At 34.4% G+C, this 19,849-nt stretch overlaps 1 protein-coding gene across 1 annotated transcript; it reads right to left on the bottom strand.

The window, feature by feature from the left end:
* Positions 1-16,749: 16,749 nt before the first annotated feature.
* On the bottom strand, positions 16,750-19,133 carry LOC114405914 (cytochrome P450 83B1-like). Its single transcript, XM_028368438.1, has 2 exons — positions 18,171-19,133; positions 16,750-17,641 (listed from the first exon to the last, which is right to left on the bottom strand). The coding sequence occupies exons 1-2, from the start codon at positions 19,059-19,061 to the stop codon at positions 17,033-17,035; spliced, it is 1,500 nt and encodes a 499-aa protein (XP_028224239.1). The 5' UTR covers positions 19,062-19,133; the 3' UTR covers positions 16,750-17,032.
* Positions 19,134-19,849: the final 716 nt, after the last annotated feature.

The following is a 19,849-nucleotide window of genomic DNA, read 5'->3' as shown; positions in this document are numbered from 1 at the left end:
ACAAAATCTGTATTCATAAACCATATTCATAATCCATATTCCACAATATGACGCATCATATTCATAAGTCTTAAACGCATAAACTAGTATAGTAGAAAACTTAACAGTTCCAAAACAAAAGTACTCAACACATCAAGTTATGACAAGTTACAACTTACCCGGTATAAAACTTAACCACCAGAAGAACATAATAGAGAACAGAGAAAAAATGGTGGCCGGCACAGAGAATAGAACTTCAATGGCATATTATAATAGAGAAGAGAGGGATTGGGGACGTGTCTGCGGCACTGGCGACCAGGAAAATGCCAGAGAGGGCACATTGCAAAGGACAGCGAAGAAGGAGGACGACAGCAACGGCGACGAGAGGCGGCAACATTGACGACGACAGGTTAGGGCTCCAAAGGTTATCACGAGACATTTGGGTTCTGAGACATGAAGAGTGGATTCAAAGATGTTTGGGCTTGAGTTTAATGTTACAAAAATAACGTTTATTTTTAATAAAATCGATGTTAAGAAAAAGAATAACAACATCGGTTTTATTAAAACTATTGTTAAGGAAAAAATAACATTGGTTTTATTAAAATCGATGTTAAATCACCACTAATAACATTGATTTTAATAAAATCGATGTTAAGGTAAACTCACAACATCGGTTTTTTAATAAAATCGATCTTAATAAAAGCACTTTATTTATAGAAATGTCTCCGTGCTTTTGTTAATATCAGATTTATTAAAATTGATATCAATCGTCCGATGTTAATTCCATTTTTTTGTAGTAATGCATGGTTCATTTGTTTCATTACTGGTAAATGCAATCTCGGTATTTCATTTATCACAACCTTGAAATACACTACTACAAAAATTGTTTATTACGATGCGCCAACAACGATGATTGGCAAAACCTGTCTTTGAAGAGTATCCAGTGCCAGTGTTGTAATTAAGTTTATTAATAATAAAGATGGTTTTCGAATAACCGTCTTAAGATTATGAGTTTAAGGACGATTATTCAAAAAATTGTTGTAATTGAATCATGTACAAAGACAATTTTGTAAAACCATATTTGAATATTTTTACTTTTTTCGCTTTCTTTCTCTCTTATCGGACAATTGTTGGCCTTTTCTCTCTCTTATTCTCACTTCCTCTCTCTCTCTCTCTCTCTCTCTCTCTCTCTCTCTCTCTCTCTTATTGGGCAGTGCACTGGTCATGCTTCTTCACCTCGATTTCTTTGTTGCGGCACTGAGGGAGTTGGTTGATCGGGAAGCATATAGCAGCAGGAGACAAAGAGCATGAAACAAGGAAGCTGACTTGGATGGCGCAAATGAAATGCACAATTGTAGATTGTTGGCTGTTGGTACTACAGGGGATAGCATAACCATAAAGAGATTGTTAGCAGAAAGTTGGATTCGAGGCCAACACCTCCATAATGCAAGGAAGAAAAGAGAAGAAGGCACAGAAGGAAAGAAAGCTTATAATTTTGTTCATATCTCATCATTTTACAATTGCTTTATTTATATTAGTTCCCTAATAACAGAATTTATCTTTTTGTGCTTAGGGAATATTTTCTAAATCATTGGCTAAATCCATTTATTGTTTTTGTTGTTCCCTGTAGTGCCAACAGCCAACAATCTACAATTGTGCATTTCATTTGTGCCATCCAGGTCAGCTTCCTTGTTTCATGCTCTTTGTCTCCTGCTACTGTATGCTTCCCTATCATTGGTTCACTCTGTCTCTGTCTCTTTCTCTTCTCTATCCCTTCATGCCTCACACAGTTCCAAAATCCCTAGAAACAAACCACACTCACCCTAATCCATCATTACATTGCAGCTATACCTAGCTGCATTCTTCTCAAATCTATACCAACATTGAAGGAAATCAACTTTCTCTAAACCACACTTAAAGTCTGGTGTGTGTTTGGCATTCCGTATTTGGCTATGTTGAGGCATTTTGTTTCCTTAGATGCCTCATGTGAGATAAGGAAGAAAATCGTAGATCCCTCCTTCGGCTTCGAAAATGATAGTTTGAGAAACTCTTATATAGCGTTACAAGTGTGGAACGAAGCCATTCTCTCTGATCCGAAGAACCTCATGCAGGACTGGGTGGGACCTAATTAGTAAGTTCGAACCAAACTCCAAACTCTAATGGTGACGTGACCTTCCATCTCCTTTGTCTTGCGTCGCGTGTGAGTGCCATCATCGGCAAGTCTGGCGTGCTCATGAAGATGCTCCAAGAGGCCACCGATGCCAAGATTTGAGTCGAGGACGCGCTGCCTAACTCCCCCAATCGCATCATCCTTGTCAGTACCCCACCGCCGCTGCCGACGGTGAGTTCTCCACATCGTCACCGAGACCGCCGGCACTGCTCCTTCTGATTAAATCGTTGAGGTCAATTAAATGTTCTTTTTTCTCCTGTTTTTCGTGTTCTTTCATGGTGCTTTGGATTTCTGCTATGTTAGTGAATAGTGATAGTGTTCAGTATGTGTAGTCGTTAGGTTTTTGGCATTGATTTTAGGTTGGACGTTGAAGTTGAATTCATTGCTCGCAACACAATCCACGCGTACCTCACCTCACCTCATAATCCATTTTATTATCTTATTATTGATATTATTTATTGTTTAATTTGGTTTTGTTATGTTTTCTCTTCTCTTCAGTTCCAACGATGACGATGAGAGGGGGGAGTAGTGGCTTGAAGTAGTGTCATGGGTGCTGAGAGCCTTTGTTTATCACAATTTTCTGGTAGTGTGAGTGATTGTGTGATTTAAGAAGATTGTTCTGATCGTCTGAGTTTTTTTGGATCGTTATGGCGGAGCAAAGTTAAATATTGTTGTATTTTATTCCATTTGTCTTGAAAAAAAATTACTTTTCAGGGAGATTATAATTTTTTTTTTTCAATTACAAGAATTACAGGTTGTCAGTTTTTCTGCAAATGAATAATGATTACATTTTGTGCATGCATGAGAGGGGTTATTTTTTGCATAGAATTTTATGGATAGGTGATAACTGCTAAATAATTGTATTTTGATAGTAGAAAATTAGTCAAATATTGGCCAGAAATTAATTATTTAGCAGTTATTTGTGATTAAAAGTAAAAAAATTAATTAAATTGAATTTTTGGGTGCAGATATAAAAATTGGAGGTGTAACAAGCAAAAAGGGCAGAAAAATAGAAGAAAAGAAGAAAATTTGAAGAAGGCCCAACCCAATACGCACGCTCAGCTCGCGTCACAGGCTAAGCGGGCTAGGAAGTACACGCGCTAAGCGCGGGGTGTCGCGCTAAGCGCCCCTACGAAGGCCCAAAGCCCACTTTAGTAGCTATAAATAGAGAGTCAATCCAAGGGACAAAACACACAACCACAGAACCCCCTCTTTTAGGGGTTTCATTTACTCTCTTTCTTTCTTTCACCCCCTCTCATTGTAAAGCCTTCATGACCATGAGTGGCTAATCCCCTAGCTAGGGCCTGGCAGGCCTAAAAAGCCAATGATGTATGGAGCATTTCAAGAGTTATCAATAAAAAGAGGAATTCCCTCCAGGTTCTTTTATTTATTTACCGTTCTTTCTTTTTACAGCCTGTATCTCGGAACTTGCTTTCTATTAGGGTTTAGTCCACTCGGGAGAGGGTAAAGCCTAATTAGGGGTAAGGAATGAATACTTGAATCTGTTTTAAGGGTTAGGCCACTCGGGAGAGGGTAACGCTTAAGAGAACACTAAAAGGAAGAAATTATTGGGTTATCTTTTAGAGGGGTTTCCTTCCAGCTTTTTTTTATCTGCTTTTCTTTCTTGCTTATTCTGCATCTCGGACATTGTTTTTTGTTAGTCTTTAGGCCACTCGGGAGAGGGTAAAGCCTAATTAGGGATAAGGAATGAATGCGTGAATCGGTTTTAAGGGTTAGGCCACTCGGAAGAAGGTAACGCTTAATAGAACAATAAAAGAAAGAAATTATTGGGTTAGCATGACTTAATGCCCCAATGCCCATGCTTTAGCAAACATCTAGAATGTAATCCTAATGCATCTTAGTTATTAAGTCTTCGCAAAGGGCATTTGGAAGATAGGTAATTAAGGTAGGCTTGTCATCGTGAGGCATCAGGGACAAGTAGATGAATAGATGTGGGGCAGAATTAGTTCACTGGTATTGATAACAGACAAATCCTAAATTCATATATCTAGGCTGATTAGACTTGTTAGGTTTTAGTAATTTTATTATATAGATTTTATTTGTCCTTTATTTGAATTTCGTAGAAGTAGTTATCTTTATCATATCGCAATTTAAATATTTTATCTTCTATCTTGATCTTTAAATATTTTATCTTCTAATTTTATCTTTTAATCTTATCTTTAAATCTTTTATCTTATCTTATCTATTATCTTTATCTTTTATTTTAAATTTTAAATTTCTTATCTCTTGCTTTTAAATTGGATTTGCATTAATCTAAGTACAAACAAAGTTTCTGTGGATTCGACACTCGGACTTCTGAGAACTTTACTACTTGTGACGATTTGGTACACTTGCCAACGAGTTAACAATAGGAAGTATCTGTGTTGTCTTGGGAGAGAGAAAGTGAGGAAACTTTTGTGATATCATACTTGGACTGTTATTGTTAATTACAATTTGTTTTAAGGAAGGAAAGGGAAATAAACTTCAAGATTCTCTGTTTTCTATGTTTATTTATGTTAATCCAGGGGAAAGGTAAAGAAGTTTGTTATCTTTTTTAGACTTTGATGTTCAGCAACGAAGCAGGCTTTTGCTTCATGCTTTTGGTTTCACTTTCAGTTTGGTGAATTAAGGTGAAAAGTAAAATATCATAAAGGATGTTTTCCAACCCTGCATGCATAATGATTGGTAAGAGTTCAAGTAACTAATTATTAAGACTTCTAGTTTAGTTTCTAAAGCTTCAAAAGTTTCTACTCTTTAACTCCATTGTGCAGTGCCTAAAACTTCCAGAATTGCTCCATATATTATGTTGTTGAAGATATGATGAAGATGGGTAAAGATGCTGGGTGGGGTTTCTTTCTCGAGCTTGACCTGGCTTTTTCAGTAGTTAACAATTAAAATTAACTGAAATTGAGATTAAATTTTATAATTTTTTTATAGAGTATAGTTATCTTTAATATTTATATTCATGTCTATATTTATCATATTTGTATCTACATATCTATATAACATGAATAAATTAAATTAATAGATTCTTAGGGAAATTTCATTGTTGATGTCCTTGATATATCAGCGGGAAGGGAGTGGGTGTGAACTGTGAACAGTGCTACTATGGGATTGTTTATATAAACATGTGAGTCCGAAAACTTCTTTAGAAAAAAGCATGGGTTAAAATTATGATTTTCTTCAAGTTCTGCACTATGAACTTGGACAAAAGTATGAGCCTCACTATGACTACTTCAAGTTTTGCACTATGTCTTACAAGGTATATTACAAGGTTTACCTTATCCATAAGTAATTGAGTTTTTGTATTCTATATTAATCAATTTATTTCTGAAACCCTATGATTTCTAAAACCTTATGATTATCCTCGTATCAGCGATTGAAGAAAGCTTTTAATGGAAACTAGGAGAATGAAAGTGCGTCGCAACCATTTGCAAGAAACAAAGTTTATGATTGGGTGAAGGACATCATAACTATCTTTTGGAAGACCCAAAAGAAGTCGTCATCTAAGATGAACATATGGAAGAAAAGGTTAATATTCTTTAATCTTCCATACTGGTCTGATCTACATGTGCGTCATTGTGTAGATGTAATGCATGTCGAGAAAAATGTATGTGATAGTTTGATTGACATCCTTCTTAACATTAAAGACAAGACAAAGGATGGTTTGAAATGTCGCCAAGACCTGGTTGACATGGGAATACAAGAGGGGTTGCATCTGATATCACAAGGCCGATGAAGGTATTTGCCCCCAACATGTCAGACAATGTCAACAACAGATAAGAGAAGTTTTTGTCAATGTCTACGGAGTCTAAAAGTCCCACAAGGATACTCTTCAAATATCAAGAGTCTTGTATCCCTCAATGATCTCAAATTGGTCGGCTTGAAGTCTCGTGATTGTCACGTCTTAATGCAACAACTATTGGCTGTAGCGATGCGGGGTATCCTGCCTAACAACGTTAGGGTTGCCATAACTCATTTGTGCTTTGTTTTTAATACTATCTATAGCAAAGTCATCAACCCTCGACAATTACATGATTTGGAGAATAAGGCTGTCATTTTCCTTTGTCAATTAGAGATGTATTTTCCTCCATCATTTTTTGACATAATGATTCACTTAATTGTTCATCTTGTTAGGGAGATTCGGTTATGTGGTCCTTTTTTTTTACGGTGGATGTATCCAGTTGAGCGATACATGAAGGTGTTAAAGGGTTACACCAAGAATCAATGCCAACCAGAAGCTTCCATTGTTGAAAGGTAAGTTGCTGAAGAAGCTATTGAGTTTTGTTCCCAATACATTGAAAAAGTTGAATCTATTGGGCTTCCTAAAACTCATCATGACCGGACACGGGGAGGTAAGGGTACATGAGGATACAATGTTATAACAATGACTCGACAGGATGTCTCACAAGCACATTTGTACATCTTGAATAGCACACAACAGGTTCTTCCCTACATACGTACTCACAAAGAATATCTGATAGTTATTCACCCAAAAATGAACATGATGAAAGTGTTGTAAGAGCATAATAAAATTTTCATAAACTGGTTTAAAGAAACAATCTTCGCTAATGATAGTACTTCCAAAACATTAAGATTGTTGGTTATTGGCCCAAATCTTAATGTCCCCACTTGGAAGGGATATGATATCAACAATTATTCATTCTATACAAAGTAACAAGATGATAAAAGTAGTGTACAGAATAATGGGATGAGTGTTGAGGCTGATTTTGAACACTTTTGTAGTGCATTAGATAACAACCCAATTCAAGCCTCAACATCTTACTTTGGAGTCATTGAAGAAATTTGGGAGCTTGATTATATTCAATTCAGAGTGCCTATTTTTAAATGTAAGTGGGTTAATAGAAATACTGGTGTGCATTGAGATCAATTGGGATTTACTTTAGTAGACCTTAATAAGGTGGGTTACAAGGATGAACCTTTCATTAAGGCAGAACAAGCCAGGCAGGTGCTTTTACGTCCAAGATTTGTGTAATTCAAGATTGTCAGTGGTTCTACAAGGAAGACTAATTGGTATCAGTGACAAGTATGATGGTTCAACACTTGACATTTGTGAGATGTCTACTTTTTCCACAAAAATGCCTTCTATAATTGAAGAAAACGAGGTCGATGACGTACATGCAAATCGTAATGATCATGATGAAGGTTTATGGGAGAACATTCTTATGTAATTGTGTTGTATCAAAGTAATGTTTATGATATTACGTTATTTGTAACCAATTTATTTAATGTGCATATTTACAATTTCTTACGTATATGCTATTTGTAATCCATGTACATTAATGAATTTGTTTTATTTGCACAAGGTCATGGGAACACCGCCAAGGTCCCCTCCGCATTTAGATGGTCATTTAGAGCCTACATCTAGGAAGAGTAGACGATCCACATGGCTAAGAAGGTTGACTTTAAGAACCTTGCATCTGCCCAGACCAACAATTAACGTCGATCTTGCAACTGGGAGAGGATCAGGCCCACAAAAACAGAAATTCCACAACTGTTGTTAAAAAATTGGCAAGTGTACCAAATTGTCACAAGTAGTAAAGTACTAGAAAATCCGAGTGTCGAATCCACAGGGACTTTGTTTGTACTTAGATTAATGCAAACCCAATTTAAAAGCAATAGATAAAGAATTTAAAATAAAGATAAGAAAATAGATGAGATAAAGATTTAAAGATCAAAATAAAAGATAAAGAAAATAAGAAAATAAAAGTACAAGATAAGAAAAATAAAAGTTTAAGATAAAGATAAAAAAATAAGATAAGATAAGAAAAATAAAAGAAAATCAGAGCGTGATAATGTTGGGACCTAGCATGCCTTGTTTGCTTATGATGTATGAGTTTATGATTTTTCTTTATCAATTTAAGTGATTCTATTCTACCCACATCTGTTCATTTACTTGCCCCTGATTCCTCACGATGACAAGCTTATTTTACTTATCTATCTCCCAAATGTCTTTGAAAAGATTCAATAAATAAAATGCATGAAGATTTAATTCTAGATGTTTACTTTGACGCATGGGCATAATGCAATCATTCTATGTCGAGCAATGATTTTATTAAGATATCCTTTCTTCTTGTTCTATTAAAGGTTACCCTCTCTCGAATATCTAACCCTCAAAACCGATACATGCACATTCTCCTTAAATCTTAATTAAAGGTTACTCTTTCTCGAGCACCTAACCCCTAACAGAATAATAAGATGAAAAATGCAAGATAAAAGCAGAAAAGATAATAGAATAGAAAACACCTGGTATTGCATTGATAAATAGTGAAGAGTACATCATACATCGCTTTGGCTTTTAGGCCTGTCAAGCCCTAACTAGGGGTTTAGCCACTCATGGCCATGAGGGTTTTACAGTGAGAGGGGTGAAAGAAAGAAAGGGAGTAAATAATTTCCCCTAGACGGGATGTGTAGTGCTCTATCTTTTCCCTTGGCCTGATTCTCTATTTATAGTTGCTGAAGTGGACTTGGGCTTTCGTATGCTCGCTTAACGTGTTGTTCTAGCGTTGTGTGCTTAGCGCGTGTTGCTACGTGCTAAGGGCGACTGCTAATTCTCGGTGCGCTTAGCACGAGTTGCGCGCTGAGCGTGACATTGGGTTGGGCCTTTCTGATTCCTTCTTTTCTTCGTTATTTTTTCACCTTTTTGCTTTTTGCCACTTCAATTTTTATATCTGCAGCCAGGTTTTAACAAAACATCAATTCTTAACAAATTAACACCAATAACTGCTAAATAATTATTTTTTAAAGAAATTTTTACTTAATTTTCTGTTATCAAAGTACAACTATTTAGCAATTATCAACTATCTAGGGGTTGTAGCTCGAGAAAAGATTCCTATTGTAAATAGCAATTGGAAAGATGTACCAGAATCTCTAAAGGACCTAGTATGGGATGTATTTTGGTAAGTCCACCTAACAGGGAGGTGTATTTAATATTCTTGTTTTAAACACTTGAAAATGTTGACATGCACTAAATGTTACACAACAATATGTTATGCAGGCCAAATTTGATATCCTAGAAGCCCCAAATGCCAAGAAGAAGGTCAGGTCCACGATGGCCACTAGATGGAGGCAATTTAAGTCTACCCTGACCACTAAATTTGTGTATGCTGACACATGAGGGTCAAGATAAACAAGATTCTTTTGTAAAATATGGTATGTATCAACAAAGTTGGGAGGAATTTATCGCAAGCCGCAAGACCCTAAATTGGCAGGTTAGATGTCCAAGTGTTTTACTTTAAATTTCAATTCAGATATATTTCATTTGAATTAATTAGATGGAAATATTATATCGTGTATGACAATAAATCAAGAAAAAGGCACAGGAAATTAAAAAATACAATGATTGCCCCCACATACTGTCTCGTGGGGGTTATGATTTGCTTGAAAATAATCTATTAGACAAGAAAATGAAGAAAAGACAACAGGAGGCAATGGTGACTAATAATTAATATGGGCAGATGACATCTCAGGCGGCACGAGAAATAGTGACTAACATTTGTCTTGAGAAGAATGCACCATTGATTGAGGACCCTCCATTTCCCATTGAAAGACACGTGAAATGGAAGTTGGCCCGCACAAAGCGATATGGGCAAATGATATCTCAGGCAGCACAAGAAATATCTGATAAAATTATGAGTTTATGCTTAACATATAATTTCAAAAATGTTTTTTTGTATAATAACAATTTTATCATTTGATGTTTGTGTATGTCGTGCTTGTTATAGGACTCTTTACAAGAACAAACAACACAAAGTACCTTTGTTCCCCATGGTCATGATGACATACTCAATATTGCCATTGGGCGATTAAAGCACTCAGGTCGTGTTCGTGCAGCGGGGTCTGGTATGACAATCATTCAATACTATGGAAGGGCATTACATGGCTCCAGCGGTTCCTCTACATCCATCACCCCAACAACAACTATCTGAGATTATTGGAAGTCTTAAGGAAGAATGGAGGAATGAGTTGGAACCAGAAAACAAATGGAGCCTAGAGAAAATGAAGCAAGAGTTGAAGGAGGCGATCAAAATTGAGTTATCCCAAAGGGTATCGTAGTACTCACCCCCAATTGAGGCGGATATACAATTATTAAGTGCATGTGTGAGCACAAAGGGGAGCAATGTTGAAACTGCTGACAATCCATAAGGGGAAGAACATGTTGGTCATGTGATGTCGACTATGGGGTTGTATATGCAACGTGATCATTGTACACACCTGGTGGCCTTAGGAAAATATATGAGGGGAAGGGGAGGGGTCTACCATACATAGCGTGGCTGATGTAAATGATGTGGTAAGGGTTAGTGTTGAAAAAGTTTTTGACGATGAAGCTCAAGTGCCCTTTTCGACTTCAGAAATTCAATATGTCAGGAAAACCCTTCACACATTCATTGCATGATCGACGAATCTTGTGAAAATTGTATCACATGAGGTAATTTTTATTTTGTTTAACATGTATTAAGACAATTATAGATTGATATCAATTAGTTACTAACATTACTTTAATTCTTCTTTTCATTAACCATATAGGATTCAACTATTACTTCAAACAAAGTGGCTGAACCTGTTCAAAGGTCGAATAATGTCGTTGCAGATGATCCGTTGCATCAATTGATTAGGACCCTATATGACAGTTACGAGAAGCCTATTGAGTTGTTGTGGGATGGGACTAAATTTGGGATTCCAAATGTAGATGCATCCTTCTTATTAACATATTTGTAAGTAAATGAAATAATATCAAGTGACAAATGTTTGAACATAGCTATATTACAATTGTGGATGATGTAAGTAAATTTCATATCATTGACTAATAATTAATATTCCTTATGATATACATTATTAGCAATTTTCATTTCAAATGTTCAAAATAGGTTTATGGATGAGTGGAGTTCAAGCTTGGGTCATGGTTCAATGTATGGATTCCTTGAACCTCAGTCCATACACAATGCAAAGGATAGATGTGCTGAATGTCAACATTACATTGAAACGTGGGTGAAGGAATCCCAACGAGAGGTCTACCTAGGAGCTTACTTGAATTAGTAAGTAAAATTTATGCAAATTGTTGTAAGAGAAATATATGCATTATACATACCTAATTATTGTCGAATTCATGGCCCATTGGCAGCTAGTTGTTTTATGTCCTAGGAACATTGTTGTTGTCTGGTTCTATTTGTTGCGTAAGAAGCTTGATATTCATATCAAAACTGCAATTAGCAAGTTAAGTTTTATATTATAACTCATTTAATGTATTGTAAACTTGGATAGATAAATAGTTTTATGCTCGTATATACGTTGATGTTTTTTTCTAACTAGTACAATGAAGACTTTAAAGACTATCGTGGATGGTAAAACTGATCAAGCTGCACCTTAGTGGATTGAAGTAAAGGTTAGTCATTTAATGCATCCTTATTTCAGACCGGTGATGTTTTGTAAGTTCGTAATTGTCAGATTCAATTATTTTTCATATTGAATGTAGAGCCATGTTCAAAATAGAGGCTATGAGTGTGACTATTATGTCATACATTGAATGTGAAACATAGTAAGCGGGGGTTTGAAGAATGATTGAACCATGGTATATTTACTTTAACAAGTTTAACTTATTAGTTGACTATCACTTTTTATTCATTTTACATGTACGAGAGTAATTTGTATATTTCATATTTTGTAGTGGTTTAGTGATGACACACTATTAGACATGGAGACCATAACAACAATTCGCAAGAAATGGGCAGCCTATTTTGTAAAATTTAAAGACATCTTATTTAGAAAGGTTTAGATGATATAGGACAAACCACTATGGCGCATTTGATGATTATTGTAAACATTATAAACAATTTTGTACAATTATTGACAATTATTTGAGATTAAATATACATATTTGTTTATCTCATTTGGTTTGCACCAAAGCCCTTGGACAATACATTGTATTCGCAATGGATAGTTGCGTCGATAGGATAAATGTCTTTTGTGCAACCAAGCCTTACATTTTGAAGGTCATTGTCAAGCTAAGGATTTGGACAATCGTGATGATACACCAATTGGCATCAACAAATATGAGGTTCGACAACTACACTCATGTATGTTGATCTGATGATTTTGATTTTTTTATTTTATTTATTGCCAATTTTTAAGTAATTCATAATATTCATTATTTCGTAACATGTCAATGTTATGTCAAATTCACAAATCTCAATGGGAGAGTGGACCCATGTCTGAGCGCTTCTAAGTTCAGCAAGTGCATCATTGTCGGAAAGAGGTACATGTATGTGTAAGTGCTTCTAAGTTCAGCAAGTGCATCCTTGTTTCAACCTTCCATTACTATATATGATGATGTAGCTGTTTAAGGTAATGGTACTGTAGTTGTATTTGTTAATTTTTTACCTTGCGTTGTCCTCATTTTGTGCAGCTTGGCTTATGGAGACAATTGCATCCATTATATGGATTCGAAACCAATAAATTTAATTTCAAGACTGGTCATTTAAAATTTACTTTCTCCTTTGCAGTTTTGGTGTTCTTCTTGTTTTTGTTCATTTAGCATTTTTCCCAAGGGCAACTGGTGCTTCAAAATAATATTCTTGCTTTGAACTGGATATTTCTGATGAGAGAGATCTGTAAACTAGTTATTTTCGAGAGTGCCTGAGATGTATAAAAGAAAATGTTTCTAGAAAGTACAAAGAGACACTGATAAATAATTTTTACAGCATGAAATTATGATAGAACGACACAACCTGTCAACTGCTCATGATATTAATTTGTACATATATGTACAAAGGACAGATTATAAAGGTTTGAGCAATCTTCATCTAATCAATTAGTTTTTGGAGTTAGGTTTAGCCAAAATTTAAGATGGTATCATAGCCTATCAAGGATATGATATTTGCCACCCTTAACTGTCCAAAAATCCACTTGGTCCCATGGCACTCAATATTGGTAACTTCCATATTGGTAACTTCTATGCTATTCTCTTGCTAGCAAAAGACTGTTACACATCATACTTACAGCCAGTTGATCATTTCACAAAATTTGCAAGATACCTTTCTGTAAATTTGACTTATCTTATTAGTAAAGCATAGCTACTTCAGATTATGGTATATTTTATCATAAGTTTGTAGAATAGCTTAGACTTAAAGAATCAACTGTGCCTGATTTACCCAAGATATATTCACCTAAAATATCATAACTTAGTGTAGCATAGCTTCAGAATCCGGTATTCCTATGCTACCTTTGTTATATTGCAAATGGAGAGTATTATTTGCTTACCATACTGAAATTTTAGGTACTACATGAAACAGTATGGATTAATAAAAGAAGTACAAATAAGGTCATATTCAGGTATTCCTATGCTACCTTTGTAGCTATATATCCTATATTGCAAACACGGTGCAATTTACATACTCTCTTCATTAATTGGTAATCAAATGCAACATTTTATGAAGTACATAATGTTTTAGATGAAATTTTACATAGGTAACTTAGATATATTCTGGTGGTTGATCTTTCTAATCTAGACATATTTATTTTACTGAAATATATAGAAAAATACCACCTTTGTTGACTGACTATCTAAAATGCGAGACTATGTATGTTATGACTCATCAGAGTGGTTGTTACAGTCAGATTAGTTATGAGTATAATATAGTGCATCTTAGTATCCTCAACAGAAATATTATTTAGACCATCAAGAAAATTTTGGTAGCTTTTTGGAAAGCGGACTACAGAAATCTGCTTTCTTTGGTTAGTGAAACCAAAGAGTACAACTTTTCAAGTGCATGTGTTCAATATGATGATATTCTGGTTAGGCTCTGCTAGGCTGTTAATAGGCGTTATATCACTGCTTGTTTGTTAGTGCAAGTGCTCTTCTTTTGAAAGTAGTTCTATTGCTCGAGGTACAGACCGAAAAAACTTATAAATGAAAAATCATGAAGAAGGATATAACTGTTGATGGTTTGTCTATAGACATGATTTCATAATAATAGACATTGGGATGTCGTTTAACTCATGTAGCTGATGCCACTTAGTGGGAAACAACTTGGTTATTGTTGCAATAATATCCTTTAAATGGTTGCAACTTGATATCTAATTCTCTATATATAGGAAACAATCAATAGGAAAACAAAAAACAAAAAAAAACCACCACCACCGCACAGACCCACCACACCACCCCAAACCTCAAATTGCCATAGTCACCTCGTCCATCTCCATTTCCAATATCCATTGCCTCCAAAACCACCTACAACACAGAAAAAGAAAGAAAAGAAAATCATCAATAAGTGAAAGAAAATTATTGGGAGCATTGACCACCCTTTTAATATTCTTTTTTCAAAAGAAGAGTAGTTTTACTTTTTTTATCAGATGAAATTTTTAAAAAGTATTAGTAAGTGCCACTTAGGACAATGCTAATATTTTTTTTTAATATTAGTAAGGTCAGGCATGGTCAACACAATCTTTTAAATTTTAAAAATTATTAGCACTCAATACCTTTTTTGTTAGATAAAAAAACATCACTATTTTGTTTAAACCAGGGTAATTAAAAGGGTAAGTATGTGATTTTATTTTCTAAAAATACAAATAAAATAATTTCTTCCTCTTTCTCTTTCCACCTACCATTACTTCACAACGTCTAATATTTTGTGAGAAAACCAAAAGAGAAAATTGAAGAGACTTACTCTGATTTCAGCTTCTTCAATTTTGAGAGAACATTATTTTTGTTCTTTACGTTTTCCTTTTTCTAGAGTTTTCTTACTTTAATTTCTTTGCCCTCAAATTTGTATTTACTTTTACAATTCTACACAATTTTGTCTTCTGAGTTCTAACTCCTTAAAACTTAATTTGAAGTTTGGGTAATAGGAAAGATTACGAAGTGAGAGCACCATGATGCCTTTACTTGGTGCCATAGAGGCAAATTTTAGGTTGCCAGCAACAAGAGGTGAATCCACATCTTTCTAAATTCACTTCTCGTCAATGGAGGTCTCGAAGAATCAACAGCAGACAACATCATCGAAACACCTACGGAGGGTTAGCTTTGGTTGACTAACATTATATTTTTTATTTGTGGAAATTCTACAAAAAAATTTACAACTCTCACATGTCTTATTCAACCAACTAAAATAGATTTCCTTGATTTTCTAACACTATTTGGTGTCTATATTGTTGAGATGCTAATTGCAAGCATTAGTTCCTTCAATGACAATCCTCCTATCAAGGATTACCTAAAGTATTTCAGTAATCTTCTCAAACTTCACCTTAAAAAAAATAAATCATATTAAGTACAACTAACATATATTTTTTCCATTCCAAAATAAGTGTAATGTTAATTTTTCAATGTAATATTAATTATTTTTTTCATTTATATTACTATTAAGTATCATTTTTGTTTTTCAATATTAACAGTAATAAGGTAAGTTTTATGAAATTATTTTTTTTATCAATTTATTAATTTTTCTTTGAGTATAAAATAATCTAAAGATCTCAATGCATATAAGCTTACCACTAAAGGATGAGTGCTATCTGGCATCTTGATAGGCTGATTCGCCACCACCCTAAGAGTATATCTCCCACACATGGTGGTATGGTGTAAGGGTGAGAAATCCTGAGGAATTGCTTCATGTATACATCAAAGTGTCCTAGTAGGCAAACACAGAATTCTAATTCCTTAGGAACACTCACTGAGCATCTGGGCATTTCAATTGGGATTCTCAAACAGTTCACATAGCCAATACAACTCCATTCCTAAAGTCTATCCAAATTATGCGTTTTAATCTTAGTTTTGCTCAAAGTCTCTCTTCTAAGTTAACCTTAAGCTAGATTCAACAGATTGATTCCCACCACAACAATACATAGCATTAACAGAGAAATTTCTAACAAATTCAAATAATAAAACATGTATCATTTGAATCCAAACTCACGAATCACGATCACTAGTCCCCCTTTTCTGTCTGCAAATTATTTTCAGCAAAACCCCCTCAACCAAAATAATTTGGCATTCATGGTATTCAAGTCACAGTTCCATATACGTATCTCTAAGGCAATATAACATAAAAGACTTGTATAAAAATTGCTCACACAGTTAGAAAAGTAACATTCAATTAATTACAAAAGACTCATGTTATAAGAGAAGAAAAACAACAAATTATACAAACAAATTATTATTTTTCAATATCGTTAAAGAGAAACAAGGAAAACATGCAGATAAAGTAGATGATTTTTCAACCACGAAGAGCACTTTCCGACCTTTGTGTCTAAACCAGATCCACGATAGCCTTTGAATATGTGAAAGGAAACACTATGTTGAAAACACCGGCATTATCGTGTGCCTGCATTTTTTTATTTTTCTAGAAAGACATAAATTTGATCTTTTAAAAGATTTTAACTTTTTAAAGTTTAATATGGTTTATTTGAAATTGAGAATTTATTAGAATTGTAGAGAATTCTAAAAACAGTTAAAAAGTAAAGTTTTTTTAAAACAATGGTTAAAAAGTAACATAATTTAAATTGTGAAAACCCAAAGAAATATTTTCTTTATTATATATATATATATATTTTTTGAAAGGCAAATCAAATATTATTAACCTGAACACAAAATATGACCCATAGGAACAACAAAAATTGCATCAAGAGGAAACTAAAGTCCTCAGAACAACAGAAGGATCATTGCACCAACTGGCAAAGTAATACCACGTACTACAAATATTGGAATTAGAGAGTATCCAGGACCATGACAATCGCTGAATAGATAGCAAAACCAAAGGCCCATCTGCAACAACCCCATTAAAGACCACTTGATTTCCTTTATTATATATATAAATGAAGATTATAGATTCTGTACCCAAAATTATATAGATTATAGAATACAATTTTAACAGACTTTTACATGTGACATTTGGCCAAAATACAAAGAGGATTCTTCTTATACTGGACAAGTCCTGGCAAGACTTCAGTATCGATGTCTTCCTTTTTCATCCCTGCTGGCAATTCCCAATCAAATAAATAAAGAAGATTAGCAAGTATAAGATCCAATGAGGCAGTTGCCATAAGCATGCCCGGGCAACTTCTACGACCAGCACCAAATGGAATTAACTCAAAATCTTGCCCTCGAAAATCTATAGTGCTGTATAAGAACCTCTCAGGCAAAAATTCTTCTGGGTCTTCCCATATTTCAGGGTCTCTTTGAATAGCCAAAGCATTCACATATACTAATGTCTTGGCTGCAATTTCATAACCATCTATAATGCAATTTTCATTTGTCTCTTTTGGCAAAAGGAGTGGCACTGGTGGGTATAATCTCAATGTCTCTTTTATCACTGCCTTGAAATAGGGAAACTTCTGAATGTCATTTTCTTCTAAGAAATCTTTCTTACCTCCTAGGTTTCTAATTTCTTCTTGAACTTTCTTCATTACCCTTGGGTGTCTTACTAGTTCGGTCATAGCCCAAACTGTTGTTGCTGCAGTGGGATCCGTTGCTGCTATAAGCAAGTCCTGTAGAAGGGAATAAGTCGTTAGTACATCAACAACTAAGCACAATAACAATTTTTTTATTTTATTAGATGAGATCGACCATATGAAATGCATGAGGCATGCCATTTTGCCCGGTTGAATTGATATCCATCAATTTGATTATATGACTCATCTAATCTAATCCAAATATTTTTCGTAAGATAAATATTAATCAATGTCTCATGAAACTTGTTAAGGAATAAAATATTTTTTTAATTGAATGTGAAAAATTGTTTTATTGTGAGTGTTAAATGTATTCCAATAAATAAATAAACCTTTTAATTCTTTAACTGAGTGTTATATATAAAAATAATAGTTAATAAGTTTTTTTTTTAAAAAAAAAAAAAACAAGTACATAGATTGGATTGAATTTTATTTGGAGGAACTAGATGAATCATGGATAAGTATATTTTTTTGTCTTCCCTGAGTAAGACGTGCTTTTTTCTTTCAAATGTGATTTTGTTATTTCAATTGATAAATTGAATGAAAAGTATAGAAGAGAGATTCAAACCATGAACACCGCTTTGATGTGATCAATAGTGAGGTCTGTTGAAAACGAACGCTTCTTCTTCAGTTGAAGTAAGACATCAATTATATCCTCTTCCTTTGAAGTCCTTCTGTTGGGATCCATGTGTTCCTCAATGACCTCTTGGGAAAACTTATCCAACTCCTTGAAACTTTTCTCAAGACGTGCTTGCAGTCCACTCAGTTTATCAATCCAACCCAAGAATGGAACATAATCCGAAACAAAGAAGATACTCAACATGGCCTCACACTCATTGAGTAGCTCCTGGAACCTACTCCTTTCAGTTCCTTCATCTTCGTACCTTCTCCCAAAAGCAATTCTACATATAATAGCGCAAGTTAGAGATATCAACACTTCATTCAAATTTGTAACCTTTAAAGATGAGGCATGCCTAGATATTTTCTTTATCATTTGCTTAACCTCACAATTTATTATTGAGGAAAAGCTCGAGACACGTCTAGAGCTAAGGACATGGACAACACAAAGTTTTCTCATTTCTCTCCAATAACTACCATTTGGTGAAAATGATATGTCTTTTCCATTGTAGGACAGTTTCTGTTGGCCAAGTAATTTTGGTCTTCCACTAAACTCAACGTCATGGGTTTTAAGTGCCTCTTTGGCCACTTTGGATGAGGAAATCACTATGGCGGGCCTTAAACCTAGTTGAAGGGAAAATATAGGGCCATACTTCTTTGAGAGTTTCCATAGCTGAAGATGAAGATTCGAGCTATCTAGCTGATGGAGATTCCCTATTATGGGAAGGCCTCTAGGACCTGGTGGAAGGTTTGAGTTCTTGAAGGTTCTACGGTATTGGAAGAAGAATAGCAAGAACACAGGAGGAATAAGGCACAACAGTAGAACAATTGGTGACCACATTGTGACAATGTGACCTATAACTTGGAGTGATACGGAGAGAGGTTTGTAGTACAATTTTAATGGTAGGATGATATATAAGAGCTACCTTTTTTATACGTAGATGTGGATAAACATGATAGGAAAACTTCATAAAAATCTGAAAGTTAGGAATGATAGGGGCCACACACATAATTGAAAGAAACTATAGAAACTAAATTGTCACTTCTTTTGATTAATCCTGTCCACTTGATCACACCGCCTATACACTGATTTCTCTTACCTCTATAGCTAGTGTCGTGTCTTAGAGAACTGGGTCACCTTTGTGAACCGTTAATTTAACAATAAATTAGTATGGAATCAATGAAAAAGTAATAGTCACTTTAAAATTGGGTACCATCCTTGATTTTTGAGTATTTAAAATCCACCACATAATATGCAGGACCCATAATTATTACCTTCGGCTATGAACCACATAATATTAATGGGGACTTAACAACCGTATATAATTCAGGCCGTATTACTGTATTAGGATCACGTGCAGTTTAGAAAAAAAAAACTTCAACGTCGTGCAGTTTCATCCAACTTTGTAATTTATAAATGTATAAAAAAAAAAAAATATATATATATATATATATATATATATATATATATTGGAGTTTATAAATATATGAAAACAAATAATACTATCTCTGATCTATTTTATAATAAATAAGTTGATACATTAAAACTTCTTTTTTTATAAAAAGGACCAAAAATATATTATTTTTTATGAGTACATTTTGTGCAGTTGTATAAATAACTATAGAAAA

Source organism: Glycine soja, chromosome 3, assembly GCF_004193775.1.
Source record: "Glycine soja cultivar W05 chromosome 3, ASM419377v2, whole genome shotgun sequence".
Lineage (NCBI taxonomy): Eukaryota > Viridiplantae > Streptophyta > Magnoliopsida > Fabales > Fabaceae > Glycine > Glycine soja.
This window is presented reverse-complemented; position numbering and strand designations above follow the sequence as displayed.

What these genes read in the sequence shown, in the direction of transcription:
- LOC114405914 (XM_028368438.1), bottom strand. Translation starts at nt 19,061, where the DNA reads ATGTGGTCACCAATTGTTCTACTGTTGTGCCTTATTCCTCCTGTGTTC. An exon ending in ACATCAAAGCGGTGTTCATG is followed by an intron (nt 17,642 to 18,170) that starts GTTTGAATCTCT and finishes TCCCTTCTACAG; the next exon opens with GACTTGCTTATAGCAGCAAC.